We start from the raw sequence: 23,919 nt of genomic DNA on the forward strand, positions 1-23,919 counted from the left end.
CACTAAAGGCTACAGACAATAGAGCTAAACAGTTTATACACAGTGAACTAGTTGCCTTTTTGTTCTAAGTCTGACATCTGCTCTGAATCTAACTGTTGCTGCTGCTGCATAAGAATTCCAAAGTTTGGCCTTTGTTGTTTTGTTAATAGTGGCTGGTGTTCTCGCAGGCCTAGTCATTCTAGCTATGAAATATCTTGAATTGTGGACAATCTTTTGTATTGTAGCTTGCTTGTTTGCATGAAAAAGCTTTAGCATTAGCTGATCTCTGTAATATATGATTTTTTAACAGCTTGGATCAAGCTCGTCCAGCTTTAGTTGTTTATTGTGACAAGTGCTATTTTATGACCTGAAACTTTGTGCACTCAGCTTGATAATGGCTGCTGTTTATGAGCCAAAATTCGGTGCTGTCACTTTTTTTTTTTTCTTTCCCTATTTGATAATGGATAATAATACCTTTCCCCCACCGAAAGTTTTGCCACTCCATTACAGCTTTTTGTCCTTAACCTAAAGGATCAAAGAGGTCATCTCTTCTCGGTCAAGGGGAGTGACAACTCGGCTTAGAGGATAGTGACCACTAGGTTCATGCTAGTTCCAACCTATGATTGTCAAGCTGTCGGACCTTCGCAAGGTTAGGAAACCTTCTTCGTTCTTTAACGGCGGATCATCCTAAGTTTTTACCGACAGTGGAGGAGGTGTGGAAGCAACCAGTGAGAGGCACTCTGATGTTCCAGCTATGCTCCAAGCTGAAGAAGCAGAAGGTGGTACTTAAGAAGCTAAACAAGGAGGAATTCTCTAATCTGCCCGATAGAGTCAAAAGGGCTAAGGAGAGTATGGAGGCTGCCCAGGAATTTGTACAACTTAATCCAATGAATGGGGAAGGAATTAGGGCTGAAGTGATGGCTGTTCATGAGTATGCTTTGCTTAGGAGAAGTGAGGAGAGCTTTTACAAGAAAAAATCCAGGGTCCAGTGGCTCAGTCTTGGGGATCAGAATACTCGCTTTTTCTTTAAGGCAATGGGTAGCTGTCAGCCTTCATTTTTTTAACACCTGATGTTTTGAGCTAGGATTTGGTGCTCTCAGCCTTTATTCAGTTCTTATTCTTAATGGCTGTTGTGCGACCTAGAAATATGTGATCTCAGCCTTTTATGAAAAGGAATAATGTTGCCCTGTGCAGAGATGAACTGCCAGGGCTGAGGGGGCCATGCCCCCCACCCCTAGCCTTTGAAAAAATTCCATAGTTTATATTTACACAATTTCTACTTTTGGCTCTAAAATTTGTATACATGACCCCCTCTCCTAAATAATTGACAAGCTGACCCGTAAATTCTCAAAAATGGATATTAATAATTTTTTTTTAAATCACATATAAAAATCTTTGGACAAATCATAAATTCGGTTTAAACAAAAACAATAACAACAAATCAATTACAAAAGCTAGCAAAACAAATCATAAAAACCCAATAGCTTTTACCCACTTTCTTCCTCTCATTTGAGAGCTCTATGCCCCTCTCAAATAACTTCACCTCATAGCCACAGAGACAACTCTTATGCTGCTAATCTCTCTATCTACACACCAATTAATCACCAATTAGGAATGACAACGGATTGAGTTTGAGACGGATTTTTTTATCAACAAATCCAAACATGTCCTGTTAACTAAATGGGTTTTTTTTCTGCCCCCATACACGCCCCTACAGACCCCGCCCCGCCATGCCCCTTCAGGGCTCAATCTAAATGCACTAATCGTGACCCAATTTGTTAAAAAAAAAAAAAAAAAAAACTGAGACCCAAATCAAACATAAACTAAGAAAAAATACAACATAAAATTAGATCCATAGTTGTAGCTGCAATTCTTCGATTCTTTCAACCAAGTTTTTTTTTTCTCGACAACAAATAGCAACATAATAATGAACAACAAGGAAGGCTACGACATTACTATCACCCAAAAAAAAATGCAACCAGTAGGAAATGAACACCAATAACAAAAACAGGAATGACAACAAAACTAAAAAAAATGGTGGAAAATGAATCCAAATCATTGAGAGTGAACTACGATGAGCTAGTGATAGAGGGGGAGTTAACGTTGACGGCGAGGTGAAGAAGCAAAGAGCAAGGAAAGTGAGAGATTGAGGGGGGCGAAGGTGAGGTCGTGGGTGTGGCTATGTGGGCCGGTGAGAGTGAGAGCTTGAGAAGTTGAGGGGAGAAGCAGTGCGGAGGTGAGGCAGTGAGTGTGGCTGTGCAGGTCAAGTACTTTTTGCCATTCCTATCACCAACAACTTGGATTAGTAGTTTTTCTATTTTTTGAATGATAGAATTTTTTTTTTTTTTCATTTTTAATGTTTTATTAACTTTGAGATACACTTGTGGCATGCATGCATAGATGGTGATACACATGCCTTACCAACAACAATCAATTGTCTGTCCATTATAATGTAATTCTATTTTTTTTTTTTTAACTTGCAATTTTTCGAAGGAAAAAAAAATCTCAACCTTATGAAGACACCAATAATTGTCTCACCCTTTTTGTGTTGAATATTAATGCATGATATTTATTAACCATTATTTTAGGGGACTATTTCCGGGTTTAGGGGACTGTTTTTGAGTTTTTTGTGGGCTTTTTCTCGTAGAGGTGAGCTCTATGAGTGATTTCAGTGGGTTTTCACAGAGGTTTTGGAAGTATTTCAATAGGTGTTTGTTGTTGGTTTTGGGTATTTTTCTGTGTTTTGGGGAAAGTATTTGCTGGGTTTTGGGGCTGTTTCTGTGAAGAAGATGATAGATACAAAATTTTTATAATTATATGATGATATTTGTGTTTAATCAATCTGATCTCATCATAGGTTTTATGACTCTTCTTGTTTTTCTTATTATTAAACAAATTTGATAAAATAAACTTCATTTACCTGTGAGTGTGAGTTTTAGTTATAATGGCAAGTATTATCATTGACTGTTAGACAAAATGACTCTGAAAATTGAAATTCACGGAATACCTTTGGCGCACTAGTATTTTTAGTGTTCATTGGATAAAATGGTGTTTCTAATGCACTTACAATTTGCAAGTAATGTTGGCTATTTCTTAGTGTAGTTTATAAGTTATTTTGTTCTTTTATTTCATTTACTCAAAACTTTTTGACATTTTTTTTATCAAGTTAAACATTTTGGACGTTTATAAGGGTGAAGTCATTGGTTTTATTAATACGGTGGTCAAATTTTTGTGAATTTAGGCAAAATGTTGATATTTTTCTATCAGATAGTAGAATTTTGTGTGGAACTTTTGAACGAGATCCGGATTTTAGAAGACCTTAGTCACCCCTACCCAACAATTAAAGCTACAAATACTATGCATTGATCCAAGGGAACATAAATTGATATTCTTCGCATTAGGAGAATTATTGCTAGAGTTATTAATGGTATCATCCACTACAAGAAAGTTTGCTATTTTCGACTGTTGAAAACATCGAAAAAAGTATTTAAAACCGTCAAAAAAATTATTTTCGACGGCTTAAATGACCGTTGAGAACTGCCACTAAAATTTATGTCGAAACTTTTTTTCTACAGCCTATGTGACCGTCGAAAAAAGTAATTCACCTTTATCAACAATTATTAAACATCGAAATATTATTGAAAACTGTAGAAATATATGTTGTCTTGAGATAAATTTCAATAGTTTGAAACCGTTGAAATAAGTATTTAAAAAAGAAAAAAGAAAAAAACTAAAGCAATACCATTTGCTATGAGTGTCTTTCCAATACCAGGAGGCCCACATAGCAAAATTCCCTCGGGAGGCTTCACTCCAATATTTTGAAAAAGCCGTGGATGCCTTAAAGGCAATTCCACCAACTCACGAATCTGATTTATGTTTAAGAAATCAACATAAATCAGTGAAAAATGGAAGACGATGGCTGTGTAACACCAAAGTACTTAACCCAACTTATTTATCCACCATAAAGCAGAAGTATTAGCATTAGCTCCTATACATTCTAATCATTACATATAGCAGTAATTTCATTCATATGACATCATAGTGAACCAAAGAATATTTAGAAAAGTAAAGAGGAAGTCCCATGTTTACTTTGCACAAACCAAGAATTTTGGAAATCATCATCATGAGATCTGTTCTGCACTTGAAGTAAAGGGTGAATCAAAACTTGCAAAACATAGCATTTGACAGACTAATGATAGCTTAGGTTGTATCTACAAGATGCATCCGGCCAAAATAGAATGAAAGTTCATACTTTCTCTACAAAACAGACTGATGTTTCTCTTCTATACACTTCCAGCAACAACCTGCAATGGAAAATTAACAAAAGATTCAATAATTAACTGTGAATTATTTCCATAACTTGTAGAAGAGTTTCATCTCAAATATCAACATTGTACAGGCATAAGATTGAGCATAAAAAAATATATAAATTACCATATAGCAGTAATACAAATACAGCAGTGAGTTCCCTAATGATCATCCCCATCCTCCCCAGAAAAAAAGAAAAAGAAAAGCTTGCCCTCCCCTCATCTCATAAATAAAGAAGGAAAAGGTGTTGCAGGGGAGATTCAAAACATAGCTAGTAGCTGGAAAATTTATTAAACCATCACATATCCCCAAAACCATTTCTCTTTGCCCTTTCTTAACAAAAAAATGGCAGCTTGAAATGTAAACAGAAAAGTGTCAAACAAACCCAACCATCCAAAGATTACACAAAAAAAAAAAAAGGGTAACAAACCCTTTACTTAAAAGAACAAGTAAAGTTAACAAACTAACTTGATTGGTAAAGTTAAGAAGAACAACTAGATTGAGCTAGCTCAAATGGGCCATGTTTTTGAGTACTCGTGCTAGCAAACTCTCAACCCGATTAACTTGTGCCTTCAAGAGTTGTACATTAGCATCACTCTCCTTGCGGTGTTCCTCAGATTCTTTCAATTTCCTTAGAAGGTTAGCATCATTCTCCTTGCTTCTTTCCTTAGATTCTTTCAATTGCCTCAAAAGGTTTGCATCATTCTCCTTACGTCTTTCCTCATATTCTTTCAATTGCATTTGGAGGTCACGAATAGTAGATGAAGAGGAACCCCACAACTCTGTAGGACTAATACCATCACCATAACCACGAACACGACCATGACGTTCAGGTCCAAATACCTCTACAAACATTTCATTGCCGGACATTTGCAAAGACCCTTCAGCCACTTCAGCAGTAAGTCTCTTAAATTTCATCTACATTAAAAGAGCATTTATAATTTTATACTACATTTGCTAAAAGCACATAAAAAAATAAATTTTCTAGTAGCATATAAAAATAAATCTTAATAACAAGTTATACAAGCATTTTTAGGAATTTCCATACCAATACTTCCTGTGTAGTTTCATTTGCAGCTTGCCCATTAGATCTCGTATGTGTGATCTCAAATAATTGAAGTTGGCTAGGATCTTCTCCAGTTTTCTCCCTCTATCATTAAACAACACAAAGCATAGACATTCCATAAAATGTCGATCATTTAAACAACACAAAGTATAGACCTTCCATAAAATGTCAAGCACCATAAATAACTATGCAACAATATTTTATCTTGAAAAAATTAAGTTTCAAAGATTGAGAAAATGATATATACAAACCTCTTCTTCACTTTGTTGTTGGAAGCTTTTTGATCCAGTAATGTGAATGATAAAGTTTTTGGAACGACTATATTTGTTTTTATCACACATTGTCTACATTCAAAAACATACATTGGATTAAATAATATTTTTAATTCTCTATAAAATTTCACAAGATAATAATTTCCATATGCAGTAGTACCTTCCAGTCCTTATTGCTCCATAAATTCACAAGATAGTTCCAATCATCATCTGCCATGTTAGGTGGCAAAATTTCTAGTGCCTCCTCAGGATCCTCCTCATATGGCTTAAACCATTTTTTCTTCAAGGAGCTTCGGTAATTTTTGTATGACCTATTCATTTGCTGCCAAACAAGAGTCTCTTGACCCTCAACAATGAAGCGTTCCTAAAAAATGAAAACTAATAAGGATTACATTTGTGCATTATAAAGAAAACTTTTATTTCAAAACACTTTTATATAACGCACCAATATATAATCAAATATCTTTCTTTTGTTTTGATAAGACACCTCTCTCCAATCTTTGACTCGTAAAGGTACTATACTAATCCGTCTAACAAGGTACACTCCGATTTGAATACTTTAGAATATTTCCCTAGTGGTCTTCCCTTTTTCCATATGATTGGGAAACTTTCCTTTGTAAAAAGTTTTGCAAGTTTTAGATTCCGTGTAGCCCCTCGCCCTTTCTTATTTCCTATGTAGTCAAAAAAATTGATAGACACAAGTCAACTATAGATGGTTGCAAATATTAGAATGATAATTTGATAGACATGTCAAAAAATGTAGTGTTTTAGTTACCAACTCGTGAGCCACCACTTTCACTTGTTCCAGACTCTTCTCTTGCTATAGGTCCATTATCTCTAGCACTTCCAGCTGACTCTTTTCTTGCAATAGCTCCGTAATTTCTAGCACGTCTAACTGATTCTTCTCTTGCAAAAGCATCATTGTTTCCAACACTTCTAGCCATAGGTAGAATTCCTTCAAATTGTCTTAAACAAGGTTATAAAGAGTAGGAAAAAAAAACTCTTTCTCATAATATGTGGCCTGCAATACATGAAAAACAAGAATTCTTAATTAAAATATTAAAAGCAAGCAAGCAAGAGTTATTATTATATCGATGATTGATATTTATGCCATACAACAGACAACAGCACATTGAAAGTGAAGGTGAAACAGAGAGCGAGAGAGAGAGAGAGAATAAGTGAAATAGATCCACAAAAGTAGGCAATCACTACAAGTAGTGTGAACACATGAATAAAGTAATATATTTAATATAAAGCACTATATATCCTAATCTTCTCCTACATTATTATGTATTCTACAATATATAAAATCACATTCTCTCAGCTCCAAACAGAGAAGGGACCTCAGAAACAGCAAAGGTGCATCCAAAAGGGCAGCAAAAGAAAAACCTAGAAGCAAAAATTGCACAGAAACCTTACCAATAGCCCCAAATAACAAAAATTTTGAAACTTTACCCTCACAATTCAAGCACAATAAATTGAAATACATCATCCCCATACCTAACCCAGAAAGCATAAATAAAGGAAAAAAAAAAAAAACACCCAATGCGCCCTAGAGAACAAAACATTCAAAATTTTCAGTCATAGAGCATTAGAGGGTGATTGGCAAACCCTAAGATTATACAGAAACATATGTATGTGAAGATAGAAAATTGTTACCTGAGAGGATGCAAGAAAGCGAAAGAGAGGTGTTGGGTGCAGAATCCAAACACACAAAATGGATCCAATATGGCTAGAGATATCAGCTACAACACTATTAATTAGAAATACATATGTTATTTTCAGAAGGAATATAATTAACCTTGATGATGATCAAGAACAGAACTTTGAGAACAAAGAAACAGAGATAAATGTCCCACAATAGATATGGCTCATGCAAAGTACTCTCTTACACGATAAAAAAAAACTAGTAGCACATTAGATATGGCTCATGCATGCCTTTTTTTTTTTTTTTTTTTTTAAATGTTACAAGTAAAAAAGAAAAGGAAAGTAAAAAAAAACTAGTAGCACATTAGATATGGCTCATGCATGCCTTTTTTTTTTTTTTTTTTTTTAAATGTTACAAGTAAAAAAGAAAAGGAAAGGAAGAAAGAAAATAGGTAACGCTTCCTCTGCTCTTTCTGGGAAAAGAGAATTTATTTATTTGATAAAGGGGTCCTCTCTCTCTCTCTCTCTCTCTGATTCTCAGTCACTGTCACTGACATACACAATAAAGAAGTAGTCACAATAATTGACAATGCTGAGAAGGAAGGATTGGTTTAGTACTGCTACAATGAAGAAGAGGAAAAGACACCTCACCACACCACACCACCTCTATTAGTATCAATTAATGAGAATAATTATTACTCCTACTCCTACCCTATGATCCTTCCTAATTCAGTTTGATAGACAACTTAGTTTTGTTTGACGAACCCCAACTAGATTTATGTGGGCCTCTGTTACCTTACTTGGGAGGGATTGGGCCCATATTGACTATTGAGATTTTAGGGGCCGAAAAATGGGCTTCTTGATCTTTTTTTTTTTAGTCTTTCGTTGGAGCCATGATCCCATGGGCCTCCTCTAAGGCTTTTTTAGTTTTTGCAATGTATACATGAGAGAGAGAGAGAGATACTATTTCATTCTCATACCCAACTTCTTTACCAAAATTAGAAGCATAAGCCGACATTAATTAAAAGATTGGTAGAATAAAAACTAACAAGTGAGGTTCCATAAAACCGACATTAATTAGCCAATCATGCATTGCATTTGCAATGCATGCAGCATTTCCAAATTGAACAATGGAATGTCTATATTCATTTCGACAATGATTGGATAAGAAGAGATACTATTTCCAAAACAAAAAACAGTGATACATATATGGTTTGTAAAACAAATAATAAAAATCAACAGAACAATGGGGCAATGCATGAAGAAATGAAGCACAAACATTTCAGAAGTGGGTGCTTACTACTACTACTAGACAAGGAAACAATTACAACCATAAAGAAAAGTTGGAGTGAGCCTAATCAAGAAAAGTACCTGTGGCTGTGGCTATGGGGTCTTACAGAATATCTCTCTTGACCATTCACCAAAACTCTATGCAATGTGGACCTGAGTACACACGTAAATCAAAATGTTAATCAAACAAGAGTAAAGAAGAAGATTTTCAGAAAATGTGGCAACAAAAAAAGAGTTTTCATCTCAGGTGTCTCTCTATAGGGCCTTTCTAAGCTCTGAGAGGATGCCTTAGTAAAAAAATGCATGTAAAAGTCAGCAGCTAAAATTGAATAGGAATTCAATAGAAGAAGGTTTTGAATGCACGTGCACAGAAGTAGTTCACAGAAACAGAGAGCAATTAGTAACTTTAGATTGAAATTCTGACCAAAAGGGATGCAGATGTCATGATTTTTGGTTAAATATATTAAGGTTCTCTCAAGCCGATCCTCAATCAACATTCTAATGTAAAAAATCTCTTTGGGTAATTTCCACAAGCACTTGGCACACATACTCTATGTCTAGACTTGCACAGACCAGGTTATTTTTTTACTCAAAAGAGTTGCCTAATGCCTAACACTAGTCCTCCTATGAGTAGCCTGCAATTAAAGCAGATATTTGAAACCAAAATAGACAAATTGAAAAACAAACCTAAATTATACAGTAAGAGTAATTATATTAATAAACAATAGTTCTAGATTTGCAGTTTAATTCGCATCGTAATTTTCATAAAGAATACGAAGCAAATTGCACTAACGCAATGCTCGTTGTAATAATCATTGAGACTAATATGAAATTTCTAAATTCACAAAAAAGATCTAAAATTGTAATGGAAATTGAATAATTCATAACAAAATTATATAATTCAGCAAATAAAAATGAGTGTATTTATTTTATTTACCTTCTGTTCCATCTCTAGAACCTTCAAGACCTTCAAATTCACCTCCCTCTTTCTGTGCCAACAAAAAAAAAAATCATAAAACAATGAATGATTCAAAATGAGAATATTAAACAGATTTATTAAAGCTTTATGAGATTGAAATTTGTGATTTGATTAATATACAAAAAATCCAAAATAAAAAACAAAACGTTTATGCTATATATGGAAAAACAAAGAAATACAAAATTGAAGGTTAGGTTTTCAAGGAGAATGTGAAATTGGATTCATCAATGTATAGAAGATACCTAATCAGAGGCTTGGATAGGTAAAAGTGTGAATGTATACAAGATTTGGATGCGATTGTACCAACTCGGTGACTCTGAAGCAAAGAAAAATCAACCAAAGTCAAAAACTCTGTTTGGATGCCGAGAAAATAACAGAAAAACACAAAGATGGAAGAGAGAGAGAGAGAGAGAGAGAGAAAGAACCTGTGAGGAGTTGAGAACCTGTGTTTAGGCCAAGAGAGATGTGAGCTATGAAAGAGAGCGGGAGCAAGAGCAAGGGAGAGCCTACCTTAATGTTTTAAACTCTGAGTTTAAAATGAGCTTTTATACAATACAATAGAGTGTTATTGATTTCCAACGTTTTACAACCGTTGATATAAAATTTAATTTATTTTATCCACAGTTGATAGAGCTGTTGATAAAACTATTCTGTTTCTAATATTTTTTTGACCCCCTTTTACTACGGTGCCTAAAGAAAAAAACTAAAACCAAATACTTTTTAATTTTGTTTTTCAACAGTTATAATAACTGCAAAAATAAGTATATGAATTTCCTTATTTTTACTCTACAGTTGTACTCATCCATAGAAAATTAAGCTTTTATCTACATTTTTTAGTGACCGTGGATATAAATATGTTGAAAAAACTCAACTTTGTTGTAGTGATTATAACCAAATAGAGTTGTCAAACACAGTAAAACTATTCTTTTCAAAAAAATTTCCCTACACAAACTTTTATATACTACAACTTCTCCAGAGAACTAATTTTGTGCATTTTATTGTTACAAGAAGAATATCAAAAAGTTTTCTATTTGGAGGGTAATGTCATTCTAAACCAGAGTATGGCATTGGTGCTTATTTGCCAAGATGTTCTTCACTTTGAAAATAACTTAAAGTTATGAGAGCAATCACTACAATCTCCCACTATTTGATAAAAATTGTCATCAACACCTTATTAAAATATAATAAGGTACCAATGACAATTTCTTTCATATAGTAGAAGATTGTAGTAATTGTTTTTATATAACCTATAAAGAAACCCGCGGGTCGAATTTGAGTGTAAAGAAATTCGGCCCGAACACGATCCGTTGCCATTCCTACTTAGTAGTGAATGTTAGCAGGTAAATAAAGAGAAAAAGACAAAAGTATTAAAAGTTCTAAAACTGATTGGTTTTATTTTGTTAGAAACTTTTAGAACATAATCCAGCTGTCATAAAGGCCAAAAAAAAAAAAAAAACTCGAATATGGTATTGTTGTAAATAAGCAAGCATACAAGGGTATTCGTAAAGCATGCAACTTTTCTAGAAACTTCCCTAGCATACAAGGGTATTTTTGAATTTTTAAATATTAAAAAATTCATCATCCCCTAACTCCCAACCACGTGACTCCAACGGCTACATCAAGTTAGAGAGCCAATGGCTACATCATCAGAGCCAACAGCTACATCAAGTCAGACAGCCAATGGCTCTCTTTCATCCTTCTTTATATATATATATATATATATATATCTATCTATCTCTCTTTCTCCAGCAGTATTCACTCTTTCTCTTGTAGCCTTTGCAATTCCTAACCTCTCCTATTTCCAACAGTATTCACTCTTTCTCTTTTTTCCTTTCTCCAGTAGCCTTTACAAATCCTACCCTCTCCTATTTCACAATGGATCAAACTAAAGTAGAGCTCATCCCTGAAATAATCGATATTATTGACTTCAAAAAAGACCCAAAACCATATGGAGAATTGCCGCTTAAAATACTAGGCACGGATCTCAAACTCATCACTTTTTGGATGGACTTCGGGATTCGAGACTTCCAAAACTTTGGGAGATTTCTGCAGGCCGTGTAATTGGCACTAACGATATTGGTGGTAAATTGTTTATGTATTTAGGAAAAGTTTTGATATCCTTTTATCAGAAGAGGGAATTCTGTGGGGATATATTAAATCGGGTTAGGATAGTAGAAAATTATAATGTACATTACCCGTACCCAACAGTCAAAGTTACTGATCCCATAGCCTTATCTAATGGGATAAAGATTGATATTCATTTTAGGAGAATTGTTGTTGTGCATACCCCAAACTTCACCCCCTTTAACTGGGCTTCCTATTTGGGCTCATAATTTACTTGTTGGACGCTTTAAAACCCAATCTAAAAGAATGCTCCACTCCCATTGCACAGGACGCACCGTCCACAAATACTTTCCACGGCCGAACATCTACACTTAGGGATTTTAAAAGATCTTCATATTAGTTACTCTTACTTAACAATTAAGACTACTGACGTCATGCTTTATTCAATCGGATAGATATTGACATTCTCTATTTTAGGAGAATTATTGCTAGATTGATAACGATATCATTATCCAACTATAACTGAAGTAAACTGTCGGACATAGAGAAACTATTCTTTTGAAGAAAAAATCCCTACCCATAGAATTTCATGTTTTATAACTTCTCCACCTCATTTCTTTACAATTCAAATGAGAGAACTAATTTTGTGCATCTTATTACCAAGTATAGGAAAGAATATCCAAAAGCACTAGTTAGATACCACGTCTTTTCATCCCCGAGAGTACCACATTGGTGAGTGGTGAAACGATATTCTTTCGATGAATGTTTGCCAAATTTTTTTTACTTTGAAAATAACTTTATAGTTTTTTTTTTTTAACTAAAACAATAACTATGTAACATGGTTTAATTTCAAATGTATATACAACAAAAGGACAGGAAAGCTTAATATATATAATGCAGAGACAAAAGCCACTGAACTTTACATCCTGGAAGCTTAATGCCATAATGCCTTTCAATCCTCCTCCCAACCAAGATCCATCCTTATGCAATAATTGCCGCTAAGACCCAAGTTGTGGAAATTCAATCCTCCAATCCTTTTGAATGGAGGAAATTAGAGTGTTATGCGATGCAGTGAGGAGCTTAGAATTAATGAACACCAGAGTAACTGTATGGTATTATAATGAAACTGTAAGGGCTGACAAAAAAATACTCCAAAAACCACCGAACTCTAAATCCTGGAAAGCTTAATGCCATAATGCCTTTCAATCCTCCTCCTAGCCATGATCCATCCTTATGCAGTAATTGCCGCTAAGACCCAAGTTGTGGAAATTCATTCCTCCAATCCTTTTGAATGAAGGAAATTAGAGTTATGCGATAGAGTGAGGAGCTTAGAATTAATGAACACTAGGGCAACTATACGGTATTATAATGAAACCAAAAGAGCTGACAAAAAAAAATACTCCATCAAAGTGTATTGTCTTGACTGAATAGACATGAACTTGACACTATCAGCTGCATGAATGAAGGCATCAATAGCCACAACACAAACATCAGGAAAGAGCTGATGCAATATATAATCTGCTTCGAAATGTGTAGTCATTTTCTTTTTAATTAAGTGGCCATGACAATTTCTTAGAAAAAGGATGAGATTGTGGTGGCGTTGATGATACAACGAATCAAAATTGTTCTCAAAGTGCAAAACATCTTGACAAATACTCGTTGGAGGAATATGAGTCCACCAATTAACAATACCATATTCCTAATTGGAGAGACCAGCTAATCCAACTTCACCATATGAATACTCTTTCATATACTCGTCCACTAGTTGTATAAAATTAATCCTTTCAATTGAGTTGTAAAAGAGAGGGTGAAGAAGCTGTAGGACATGATAGTTTGTGAATTTGTAAAATATTTTCGAGAAAAAGAGTTTCAATGTGTTTGAAAACTTTAAGGGCTTAGGGAATGATGCTTCTATAGCAACTGTACGGTGTACGGCTACAAGCCCACTTGGCTCTAGCCTAGGCCCACATAAACCTGGATATTACCCCTCCCAAGCTCAACCTTGAGACCGGCCCATTATCCCTCAGCTTGGTATAAGGTGGTCAGTGGGTACCCCTGCATTGTTCGGCAATACGTCAACCGCACAGGAATGCCTTAGGGAATTATGCAGCCGAACAGTATTTAGAGGCTAGCATCAGTTCCAACGATTTCAGCTCCATTTCCGATAGAGCATATTCCTTGTCAGGAATAATTAGTTTGGGCCCCTCCCACACGAGTGGGATCAAGGGTAATGATGAAAAGGGGTTGGATAATTTTATGTGAGAGAAGAGAGAGAAAAAGAGAGTGCACAAATAAACAATAGTGCGCAGGAAGAGTTGTATGGTTGAGAGTTCATTCTTGAGACTCGTTTAGGTGCTACCCATAGTAGGAAACCCAATACCCATATTACAAGTAAATTATTAGCCCAAATAGGTAGCCCAATTAAAGGGGGTGACGTTTGGATACGCACAGCAACGATTTTCCTAAAATGTTGAATATCAATCTTTATCCCATTAGATAAAGATCAGTAACTTTGATTGTTGGGTATGGGTAATGTACATTATAATTTTCTACTATCCTAACCCGATTTAATATATCCCCATAAAATTCCCCTTCTGATAAAAGGATATCAAAACTTTTCCTAAATCCATAAACAATTTACCACCAATATCATTAGTGCCAATTACACGACCCGCAAAAATCTCCCAAACTTTTGTAAGTCCCGAATCCTAAAGTCCATCCAAAAAGCGTTCTAAAGTAAAATTAAGTTTGAGATCCGTGCCTAATATTTCAGGCGGTAATTCTCCGTATGGTTTTGGGTCTTTTTTGAAGTCAATAATATCGGCTATTTCAAGGATGAGCTTTACTTTAGATTGGCTTGTTGTGAAATAGGAGATGTTAGGATTTGCAAAGGCTATTGGAGAAAGGAGAAAGGAAAAAGTAGAAAGAGTGAATACCGCCAGAAATAGGAGAGGTTAGGATTTGCAAAGGTTACAAGAGAAAGTAAATACTACTGGAGAAAGAAAGAGAGATATATAAAGAAGGAAGAAAGAGTGACGTTTGTTCTCAGACTTGATGTAGCCGTTGGAGTCACGTGGTTAGGAGTTTAATTTTTTAATATTTAAAAATTCAAAAATACCCTTGCATGCTAGGGAAGTTTCTAGTAAAGTTGCATGCTTTACGAATACCCTTGTATGCTTGCTTATTTACAACAATACCATATTCGAGTTTTTTTTTTTTTGGCCTTTGTTACAGCTGGATTATGTTCTAAAAGTTTCCAACAAAAAAAACACAAATCAGTTTTAGAACCTTTAAAACTTGTCATTTTCTCTTTATTCACCTACTAACATTCACTCCCAAGTAGGAATGGCAACGGGTCGTGTTCGGGTTGGATTTTTTTACGCTCGAATTCGACTCGTGGGTTTCTTTATAGGTTATATAAAGACAATTACTACAATCTTCTACCATATGAAAGAAATTGTCATTAGTACCTTATTATTTTTAATAAGGTGTTGATGACAATTTTTAATAGTGGGAGATTGTAGTAATTGAAGAAATCGTGATGAGCATGCTGAGGGATCTGCAAGGGGGGGGGGGTAGAAATTGATAAAAATTGTCATCAAGTCAGAGAGCCAACGACTCTTTTTCTTCCTTCTTTATCTCTCTCTCTCTCTCTCTCTCTCTCTCTCTTTAGAAGTATTTACTCTTTCTCCTGTAACCTTTGCAACTCCTAACATCTGCTATTTCCACCAGTATTCACTCTTTCTCCTTTCTCCAATAGCCTTTGCAAATCCTAACATCTCCTATTTCACAACGGGCCAATCTAAAGTAAAGCTTATCCTTGAAATAGCCGATATTATTGATTTAAAAAAAGACCGAAAACCATATGGAGAATTGCCGTTTGAAATAGTAGGCACGGATCTCAAACTTAATTTTACTTTAGAACGCTTTTTGGATGGACTTTAGGATTCGGAACTTCCAAAAGTTTGGAAGATTTTTGTGGGTCGTGTAATTGGCACTAACGATATTGATGGTAAATTGTTTATGGATTTAGGAAAAGTTTTGATATCCTTTTATCAGAAGGGGGAATTCTATGGGGATATATTAAATCGGGTTAGGATAGTAGAAAATTATAATGTACATTACCCGTACCCAACAATCAAAGTTACTGATCTTTATCTAATGGGATAAAAATTGATATTCAGCATTTTAGGAAAATTGTTGTTGTGCGTACCCAAACTTCACCCCCTTTAATTGGGCTTCCTATTTGGGCTCATAATTTACTTGTAATGTGGTTATTGGGTTTCCTACTATGGGTAGCACCTGGGCGAGTCTCAAGAATGAACTCTCAACCATACAACTTTTCCTGCGCACTATTGTTTATTTGTGCTCTCTTTTTCTCTCTCTTCTCTCACCTACAATTATCCAACCCCTTTTCATCATTACCCTTGATCCCACTCGTGTGGGAGGGGCCCAAATTAATTATTCATGACAAGGAATATGCTCCATCGAAAATGGAGTTGAAATTGTTGGAACTGGTGCTAGCCTCTAAATACTGTTCGGCGGCATAATTCCCTAAGGCATTCCTGTGCTGTCGACGTATTGCCGAACAATGCAGGGGTACCCACTGACCACCTTATACCAAGCTGAGGGATAATGGGCCGGTCTTGAGGTTGAGCTTGGGAGGGGTAATATCCAGGTTTATGTGGGCCTAGGCTAGAGCCAAGTGGGCTTGTAGCCGTACACCGTACAGTTGCTATAGAAGCATCATTCCCCGAGCCCTTAAAGTTTTCAAACACATTGAAACTCTTTTTCTCGAAAATATTTTACAAATTCACAAACTATCATGTCCTACAGCTTCTTCACCCTCTCTTTTACAACTCAATTGAAAGGATTAATTTTATACAACTAGTGGACGAGTATATGAAAGAGTATTCATATGGTGAAGTTGGATTAGCTGGTCTCTCCAATTAGGAATATGGTATTGTTAATTGGTGGACTCATATTCCTCCAACGAGTATTTGTCAAGATGTTCTGCACTTTGAGAACAATTTTGATTCGGTGTATCATCAACGCCACCACAATCTCATCCTATTTCTAAGAAATTGCCATAGCCACCTAATTAAAAAGAAAATGGCTACACATTTGGAAGCAGATCCTATGTTGCATCAGCTCTATCCTGATGTTTGAGCTATGGCTATTGATGCCATCATTCATGCAGCTGATGGCGTCAAGTTCATGTCTACGGAGTCAAGGCAATACACTTTGATGGAGTATTTTTTTGTCAGTCCTTTTGGTTTCATTAAAATACCATATAGCTACCTTGGTGTTCATTAATTCTAAGCTCCTCACTCCATCGCACAACACTCTAATTTCATCCAGTCAAAAGGATTGGAGGATTGAATTTCCATAACTTCGGTTTTAGCAACAATTACTACATAAGGATAGTTCATGGCTAGGAGGAGGATTGAAAGGCATTATGGCATTAAGCTTTCTAGGATATAGAGTTCGGTGGTTTTTGGAGTATTTTTTTGTCAGCCCTTTTGGTTTCATTATAATACCATACAGTTAACCTAGTGTTCATTAATTCTAAGTTCCTCACTCCATCACATAACACTCTAATTTCCTCCATTCAAAATGATTGGAGGATTGAATTTCCACAACTTGGGTCTTAGCAGCAATTACTGCATAAGGATGGATCATGGCTAGTTGGAGGATTAAAAGGCATTATGGCATTAAGCTTTCCAAGATTTAGAGTTCGGTGGTTTTGTCTTTGTATTATATACATTAAGCTTTCCTGTCCTTCTGCTGTATATAAATTTGAAATTAAACCGTATTACATGGTGATTGTTTTAGGTATTTAAAAAAAAAAAAAAAAAAAAAAAAAAAAAAAAAAAAAAACCTATATAGTTATTTTCAAAGTAAAAAAATTTTTGGCAAACATTCAATGAAAGAATATCATTTCACCACTCACCAATGTGGTACTCTCGGGGATGAAAAGACGTGGTATCTAAATAGTGCTTTTGGATATTCTTTCCTATACTTGGTAATAAAATGCACAAAATTAGTTCTCTCATTTGAATTGTAAAAAAATGAGGTGGAGAAGTTATAAAACCTGAAATTCTGTGTAGGGATTTTTTTTCTTCAAAAGAATAGTTTCTCTATGTTTGACAATTTTCTTTAGTTATAGTTGGATAGTGATATTGTTATCACTCTAGCGATAATTCTACTAAAATAGAGGATGTTAATATCTATCCAATTGAATAAAGCATGTTGTCAGTAGTCTTAATTGTTAAGTAAGAGTATCTAATATTAAGATCTTTTAAAATCTTGACTCTATCCAAAAGGTCCCTACAAAATTCTATCATTTGATAGGAAGATATCAAAATCTAGCCTAAATTCAATAGAATTTGACATCCAATATCATTAAAACAAATAACTTCTTAGAAACCTCCCAAATGTTCAACTTCGAGACTAGATGTAAATAATGTCAAAAGGTCTAAGGAAAATACAATAGGAGAACAAAATAACTTAGAGCACTTGTAGCAATGGAGTTATATCTATATTTTTTAACTTCATTGCTACAGTGCACATCTATCTATAGATGTGCATTGTAGCTTGGAGCTAAAAAAAAAAAAAAAAAATTATTCAGTCGGGGATTAAAATAATTCTTCTCTTCTGACACCATGCCTCTCTCTTCAGTCACTCTCATCTATCTGAAGCTCTCTCTCAAAGCTCTCTCCTCAAGCTCACTCTTTCACCATCGCCGACTTGACTCATCCTCAACGTGGCTGCCACCGAAGCTCGACGTCACCGACCCACCAGCCGTCCCAAGCTGTCGATCAGACCCACATCTCTTCCGTCGATCAAACCCATTAGCCTCAGACCCACTTCTCTTCCGCCGATTAGACCCATCCACTTTAGACCCACTTCTCTTCCACCAATCAGACCCACAGCGACACTGTCCTCCTTACCGAAGCCCAGCTCTGTGATTGATGATTTTGTTTGGTTTGGATTGAGTAAAAAGATTGGAGATTTGGGTTGGTTTTTTTTTTTTTTTCCCTGCTGTGGATTCCTGCTGGTGATGGTGGTGGTGGTGGCTGTGGTTGATGGTAGAGGTGATTGTGGTTGGTGCTGTGGATGTTTTTTGGATAGTGTGATATATTATTTTGTTGTAGAGGATATATTATTTTATTATGATGTTTATATTATTTATTGTGTTGAAAGCTAAAATAGATCCACTGCTACAGCATGTGTGTAAGTAAAATAGATAAAGTAACTTTTTGTGGTGTTAAATAACTAAAATTTTAACTCCACCACTGTGGATGCTCTTGTAAACCGCACAAGAAAATAGCTAACATCACCTAATCTGATGAACACCAACAATACCAGTAAACAAAAAGCATTTAATGAATTTGAAAAAAAATTTAATTTTCAAAGTAATTTTGCGCAACATTTAATGATTATCCTTGTCATTATCATCATATGAAGTAAAATTACTAAAGTATGGTAATATTTAATCATTAAATGTTGCGCGAATCTTATGTGAGCAATAAGATAATAATTTTGCGCAACATTTAAGGATTAAATATCATCATATGAAGTAATACAGTATTTGCAACAAACTTAATAAATAATACAATAATTAAAATAAATATATGTGAGTAATGAAATCCAAAAAGAATTTTAACTTGAATATGAAGTAATATTATAAGGGTTTTACTAATGTAATGCACGTAGAGCATATTAAACAATTTTAGGAATTTTTTATGGAATAGCGAAAAAGTGATTAACTTTTTTGACCGTTTTTTCAATTTCTCATAAATTTTTTGTTAAAATAGATAATTAATGCACACATTAACTGGACCAGATATTGCAAGAAAACTCAATAGGACAACATATTAATATTATATTGTATTTCTCTATTATGATCTTTTTTTGTCGCAGTTGAAATTTCATTTACAAAGGCTTACTAAAGTTTAGACATGGAAAAATATAAATTTGTTATATTATAACACGATTCATACTAGCATAAAAAGAATAAATAAATAAATAAATAAAAATTTGGATTAAATTTATACATATATACATAGCATGTGAAATATATATACATAGCATGTGAAGGCTACATTTAAAAAGAAAAAGAAAAAAGAGAGAGAGAGAGAGGGTAAGAAAGATAGCACCTTGTTGTTATCCACCATTTTTCACATTCCTCCTGCACAAACACAATAGACCAAGACATTGGCACCCAAGGGGAGGGGGAAGCATGCTAGATTGGGACATTAATAAACATGTGACTTCCAAAGAGGATATCATGCAATTTTGATCTATCAACATGTGAACTTACTAAGCAACAAGACACTTCATTTATTCAGAGAATTTGAAAAGGGGAATTTGGTGACTTTAGGGGCCAAAATGCAATTTGTAAAATTTTAGGGGTTGAAATGAAATTTTGAAAACGTTTCGAGGTCAAAACATGATTTTAGGGAAGCTTTGGGATGAAAATGTAATTTAGGAAAAATTTTGAGGTCAAAACATGATTTTGGGAAAGATTTGAGGTCAAAATGTAATTTTGGGAAACTTTGGGGTCAAAAAAAGAATATGATAAAGTTATAGGTCAAATTGTAAATATGACAAAGTTTATGGACCAATATGTAAATATGAGAAAAATCCATGGCATAATGCAAATATGACAAAGCATGGACCAACATGCAAATATGGGTTAAAATATGAAAATGCAAGAAAACGTGACGGCATTTTATCAATTAAAGTAAAAACAAGTAGATGGCCTATTTATTTAAAATGTGAGATGGGTTTATATCCAAAGCGTAAGGGGCTAGGCCCTGAGTAGATTCGGATCTGGGCTAACATTAAAGACCTGATGGACTGGGCTGGTTTGGGTGGGACTAATCTCACTTGAGAGAAGCCCACTCTGCCAGGTTGGATCAAATCCTACACAAGACTATACGGGTGAGGAACTACAAAACTGGGTCGGATCTGACCCGACCCCTTTTTTTAACCATCTGAAAATGCTATCATCTTACAAAATTTTCACTATTTTTCAACTATTTTATCAGCTTCGAAACAATTTTATATTAAAAAATTTCAAAATATTTACTTTAACACAGCCAAAAATCAAAATAAAAACATTTATAAGTTGTTTATGGGTTTGAGAGTGGATTTTGGCTAGATGGGTTTGAGGGGATGTGGATCGGCTCTACAAGAGTCGGCTTTTGGAGGCGGTATGGCTTCGCCGGCGTGAGGGAGAGTGACAGCTGGGCGGAGGTGTGTGGATCGGAGGTGAGGTGAGGTAGTCGGACTCAAAAAGAGGGCAAATCAGAGGTGAGGTGAGGTCGTCGGACTCAAATAGAACTCAAACAGTGGAGAAAACTCACCGGCGTAGAGATGTGTGGATCGGCGGCGCTCGGACTGGCGTGAGGGAGAGGGTAGAGCTCTCTGTCACAGCTGAGCTTGGAGAGAGTGTGTGATGTCTGTGAGTGCGTGTGAGGAGCGTGTAAGGATTGTGTGAGAAGTGTAAAATAATTGAAGGTAAAGTAAGAACTGAAACGGTCCAAACTAATAAAAAAAATCATTTCCAACGACCCAATCAATGCGGTTGGGAGGACCAGTGCACTCTTTCAATTCCAAGAAGGTAATAGTTGGACTGAAGAAAATTAATGTCGCCTTCAGAGACAGTGGCTTTGGTTAAGAGAATATGAGGACTATGAGAAATTTTGAACAATGCGTTGATGGCAGAAAAAAGTATCTAAAAATGTGAAAAAATTTTGTAACTCATGTAAGGGTCATTGAGTGCTGTATCAGAATCTGAGATCACCCACTACGTAGTTTTTTGCAAGTTTGAACTATTAGCTTATAGGTATTCAGAGTTTGCAGAGATTCCTATCTGTATAAAGGTACAGTTAGAGCATTCGCATCAGCTCTGGTATATATGTGTAAAATATATATTTTGATCACTTTTACACATTTTGAACCAAAAAATACTTCACATCAATCATTTTAAAATCATGTAAAATTGTGGAAATTTATCAACGAGCTACAATACCCATGTATATTTACACGGGCACTGTAGCTCGTGTATTTAATTTTTTAGTAATTTTTTCTCCCTCCTCAACTGACGCTCATCTCCCACCTCTCTTCCCCAACTTCCAGCGCGCCAGAATCAACTAAAAATGAACCCAAACAAACCCACACACAAACACACCCACACACATACAAACCCAAACGGCCAGAATCAACTAAAAATTAACCCAAACAAACCCACACACAAACACACCTACACACAAACAAACCCAAACGGACAGAGATATTGGTGCTTATCGGAGCGATCTGGGTTGCCGGAGCTCGTGGGTCGGCCGGTGAAGCGTGGAGCGGCCGATGAAGAGAGGATCTGGATCGCCGGAGCTCGTGGGTCTTGCTTGAGCTCGTGGATCGCCGATGAAGAGAGGATCTGCATCGCCGGTGAAGCGTGAAGGAGACCGAAAGGGAGACCGAATAGAGCTTATGATCTGGATCGATCTGGATCGCCGGAGCTCGTGGGTCTTGCTTGAGCTCTTGGATCACCGGTGAAGCGTGAGGGAGACCGAGAGGGAGACCGGATAGAGCTTGTGATCTGGATCGCCGGATGGATCGCCGGAGCTCATGGGTCTTGCTTGAGCTCGTGGATCGCCGATGAAGAGACGATCTGGATCGCTGGTGAAGCGTAAGGCAGACCGAGAGGGAGACCGGATAGAGCTTGTGATCTGGATCGCCGGATAGAGCTTGTGATCGGAGATGGCTATAGAGAGATAGACCGAGAGGGAGACCGAGAGAGATATGAGAGGGAGACCGAGAGGGAGACCATGAGAGATAGAGAGAAATAGAATCAGAAAAAATGGAAAGAGAGAAAGAGAGAGAGAGAGAGAGAGACAGAGCGCGTATAAAAGGTAGGTGGAAAATAATAAAATAATTGAAAAAATTGATTATTTAAATAGAAGAGGAGATAGAATAGATGAACTGATGTGGGTGTATTGTAAAAGTGAATGTGTAAAATAGAAAAAGTAAGTTTTTATGTGTAAAATAGACACAAATTTTACATGAGCTGATGCGAATGCTCTTAGATGAGAAATTTTCACCGATGCATTGATGGCAGAAAAAAGTATCTAAAAATATGAAAAAGTTTTGTAACTTATGTAAGGGGCATTGAGTGCTGTATCAGAATCTGAGATCACCCACTACGTAGTAATTTGCAAGTTTGAACTATTAGCTTATGCATATTCAGAGTTTGCAGAGATTCCTATCCGTATAAAGGTACAGTTAGATGAGAATCCTATGCAGTTACTATTCTGTCTATAACAACTAGCACATCCTTCAATATTTGTAACCAAATCCCATTCTTTTTTTTTTTTTTTTTTTGGTAAAGAATCCCATTCATTCTTTTTTTTTTTTTTTTTGAGAAACCTTCCCATCAAGAGAAGGGGATTAAGTTGCATTGATAATTTCTGCAGAATAGTCTGCATAAGAGCATACAGGTACATCCTTAATCCAAGTACAAAGAGAAGAAGAGAAATTACAAGCTGCCTGAGCTAGCCTATGGGCTACTTTGTTCCCCAGTCTTCGAGTATGATGAAATACCACAGACCTGAAATGGGAAGAAAGGGCCTTAATATCAGAAATTATATGCCCAAAGGGAGCAGCCGAGTAGTCCTCAGAGTTCATGGCTCGAATTGCAATTTCAGAATCTCCCTCAAGTATGACATGATCAAACCCCAACTCTTTGGCAAAGATCAGGGCCCTTCTTGCTGCCAACACTTCCACTATCTCCACGGAAGTGGGTAGAGGAATAACTTGTGTTAGTGCAGCCATAACTAGACCGCAGTCGTTACGGATGATGATTCCAAGACCAGCCACACCACTCTCTTGGAAAGTAGCCCCATCAAAATTGGCTTTAACCCAATCCGGAGGGGGAGGCAACCACTTGGAGATGCTACGGGCAGGGAGTGGTTTTTGAGGCGCTGTGTTGGCGTGTTGAAATTCTAGAAGAGCATCTTTAGCCATGGAATTAGGGTGAGTTTGGTTTGGCTTTTTGTAAAAGTGTATAATGAAAAAGTGGAGTTTTCAAAAAGTGCATAATGAAAAAGTGTATTTTCAAAAAGCTGAGTGTTTGGTAAAAACTGTTAAAAAGTGCTTTTTAAAAAAGCTGAGTGTTTGGCTAGAACTTATAAAAGTTGCATTTTGAGTTGTAAATTACCAAAAAGGACAATGTATATATAAGAGCATCTCTAGCAAGATAGGCAAATTTTTGTACTGTTTGGACAATTAATAGTGACATTTACCTT

The 23,919-nt window shown here is 35.8% G+C and overlaps 2 protein-coding genes and 1 long non-coding RNA gene across 4 annotated transcripts; all 3 read right to left on the reverse strand.

Moving 5' to 3' along the window:
• Nucleotides 1-3,914: 3,914 nt before the first annotated feature.
• Nucleotides 3,915-12,411, reverse strand: LOC111994145 (uncharacterized). 2 transcript variants are annotated; one of them, XM_024026002.2, is made up of 12 exons: nt 9,967-12,411; nt 9,784-9,857; nt 9,500-9,551; nt 8,644-8,715; nt 7,285-7,378; nt 6,401-6,646; nt 6,071-6,296; nt 5,786-5,989; nt 5,605-5,697; nt 5,336-5,437; nt 4,756-5,205; nt 3,915-4,283 (listed from the first exon to the last, which is right to left on the reverse strand). In XM_024026002.2, exons 8-11 carry the CDS (start codon nt 5,942-5,944, stop codon nt 4,792-4,794), a joined length of 768 nt encoding a protein of 255 aa, XP_023881770.1. In that variant the 5' UTR covers nt 5,945-5,989; nt 6,071-6,296; nt 6,401-6,646; nt 7,285-7,378; nt 8,644-8,715; nt 9,500-9,551; nt 9,784-9,857; nt 9,967-12,411; the 3' UTR covers nt 3,915-4,283; nt 4,756-4,791. The 2 variants fall into 2 exon arrangements, with proteins under 2 accessions (XP_023881770.1, XP_065630268.1); XM_065774196.1 differs by lacking the exon at nt 6,071-6,296 and having other exon boundaries at nt 9,784-12,411.
• A 5,596-nt stretch (nt 12,412-18,007) lies between these two features.
• On the reverse strand, nt 18,008-21,398 carry LOC136067850 (uncharacterized). The gene is made up of 2 exons (XR_010629259.1): nt 20,980-21,398; nt 18,008-19,799 (listed from the first exon to the last, which is right to left on the reverse strand). It is a non-coding gene; the product is annotated as an uncharacterized LOC136067850 (long non-coding RNA).
• A 1,664-nt stretch (nt 21,399-23,062) lies between these two features.
• On the reverse strand, nt 23,063-23,638 carry LOC136067860 (uncharacterized). Its single transcript, XM_065774219.1, has one exon. It carries the CDS (start codon nt 23,636-23,638, stop codon nt 23,063-23,065), a length of 576 nt encoding a protein of 191 aa, XP_065630291.1.
• Nucleotides 23,639-23,919: the final 281 nt, after the last annotated feature.

Source organism: Quercus suber, unplaced genomic scaffold (genome assembly GCF_002906115.3).
Source record: "Quercus suber isolate HL8 unplaced genomic scaffold, Cork oak 2.0 scaffold_88, whole genome shotgun sequence".
Lineage (NCBI taxonomy): Eukaryota > Viridiplantae > Streptophyta > Magnoliopsida > Fagales > Fagaceae > Quercus > Quercus suber.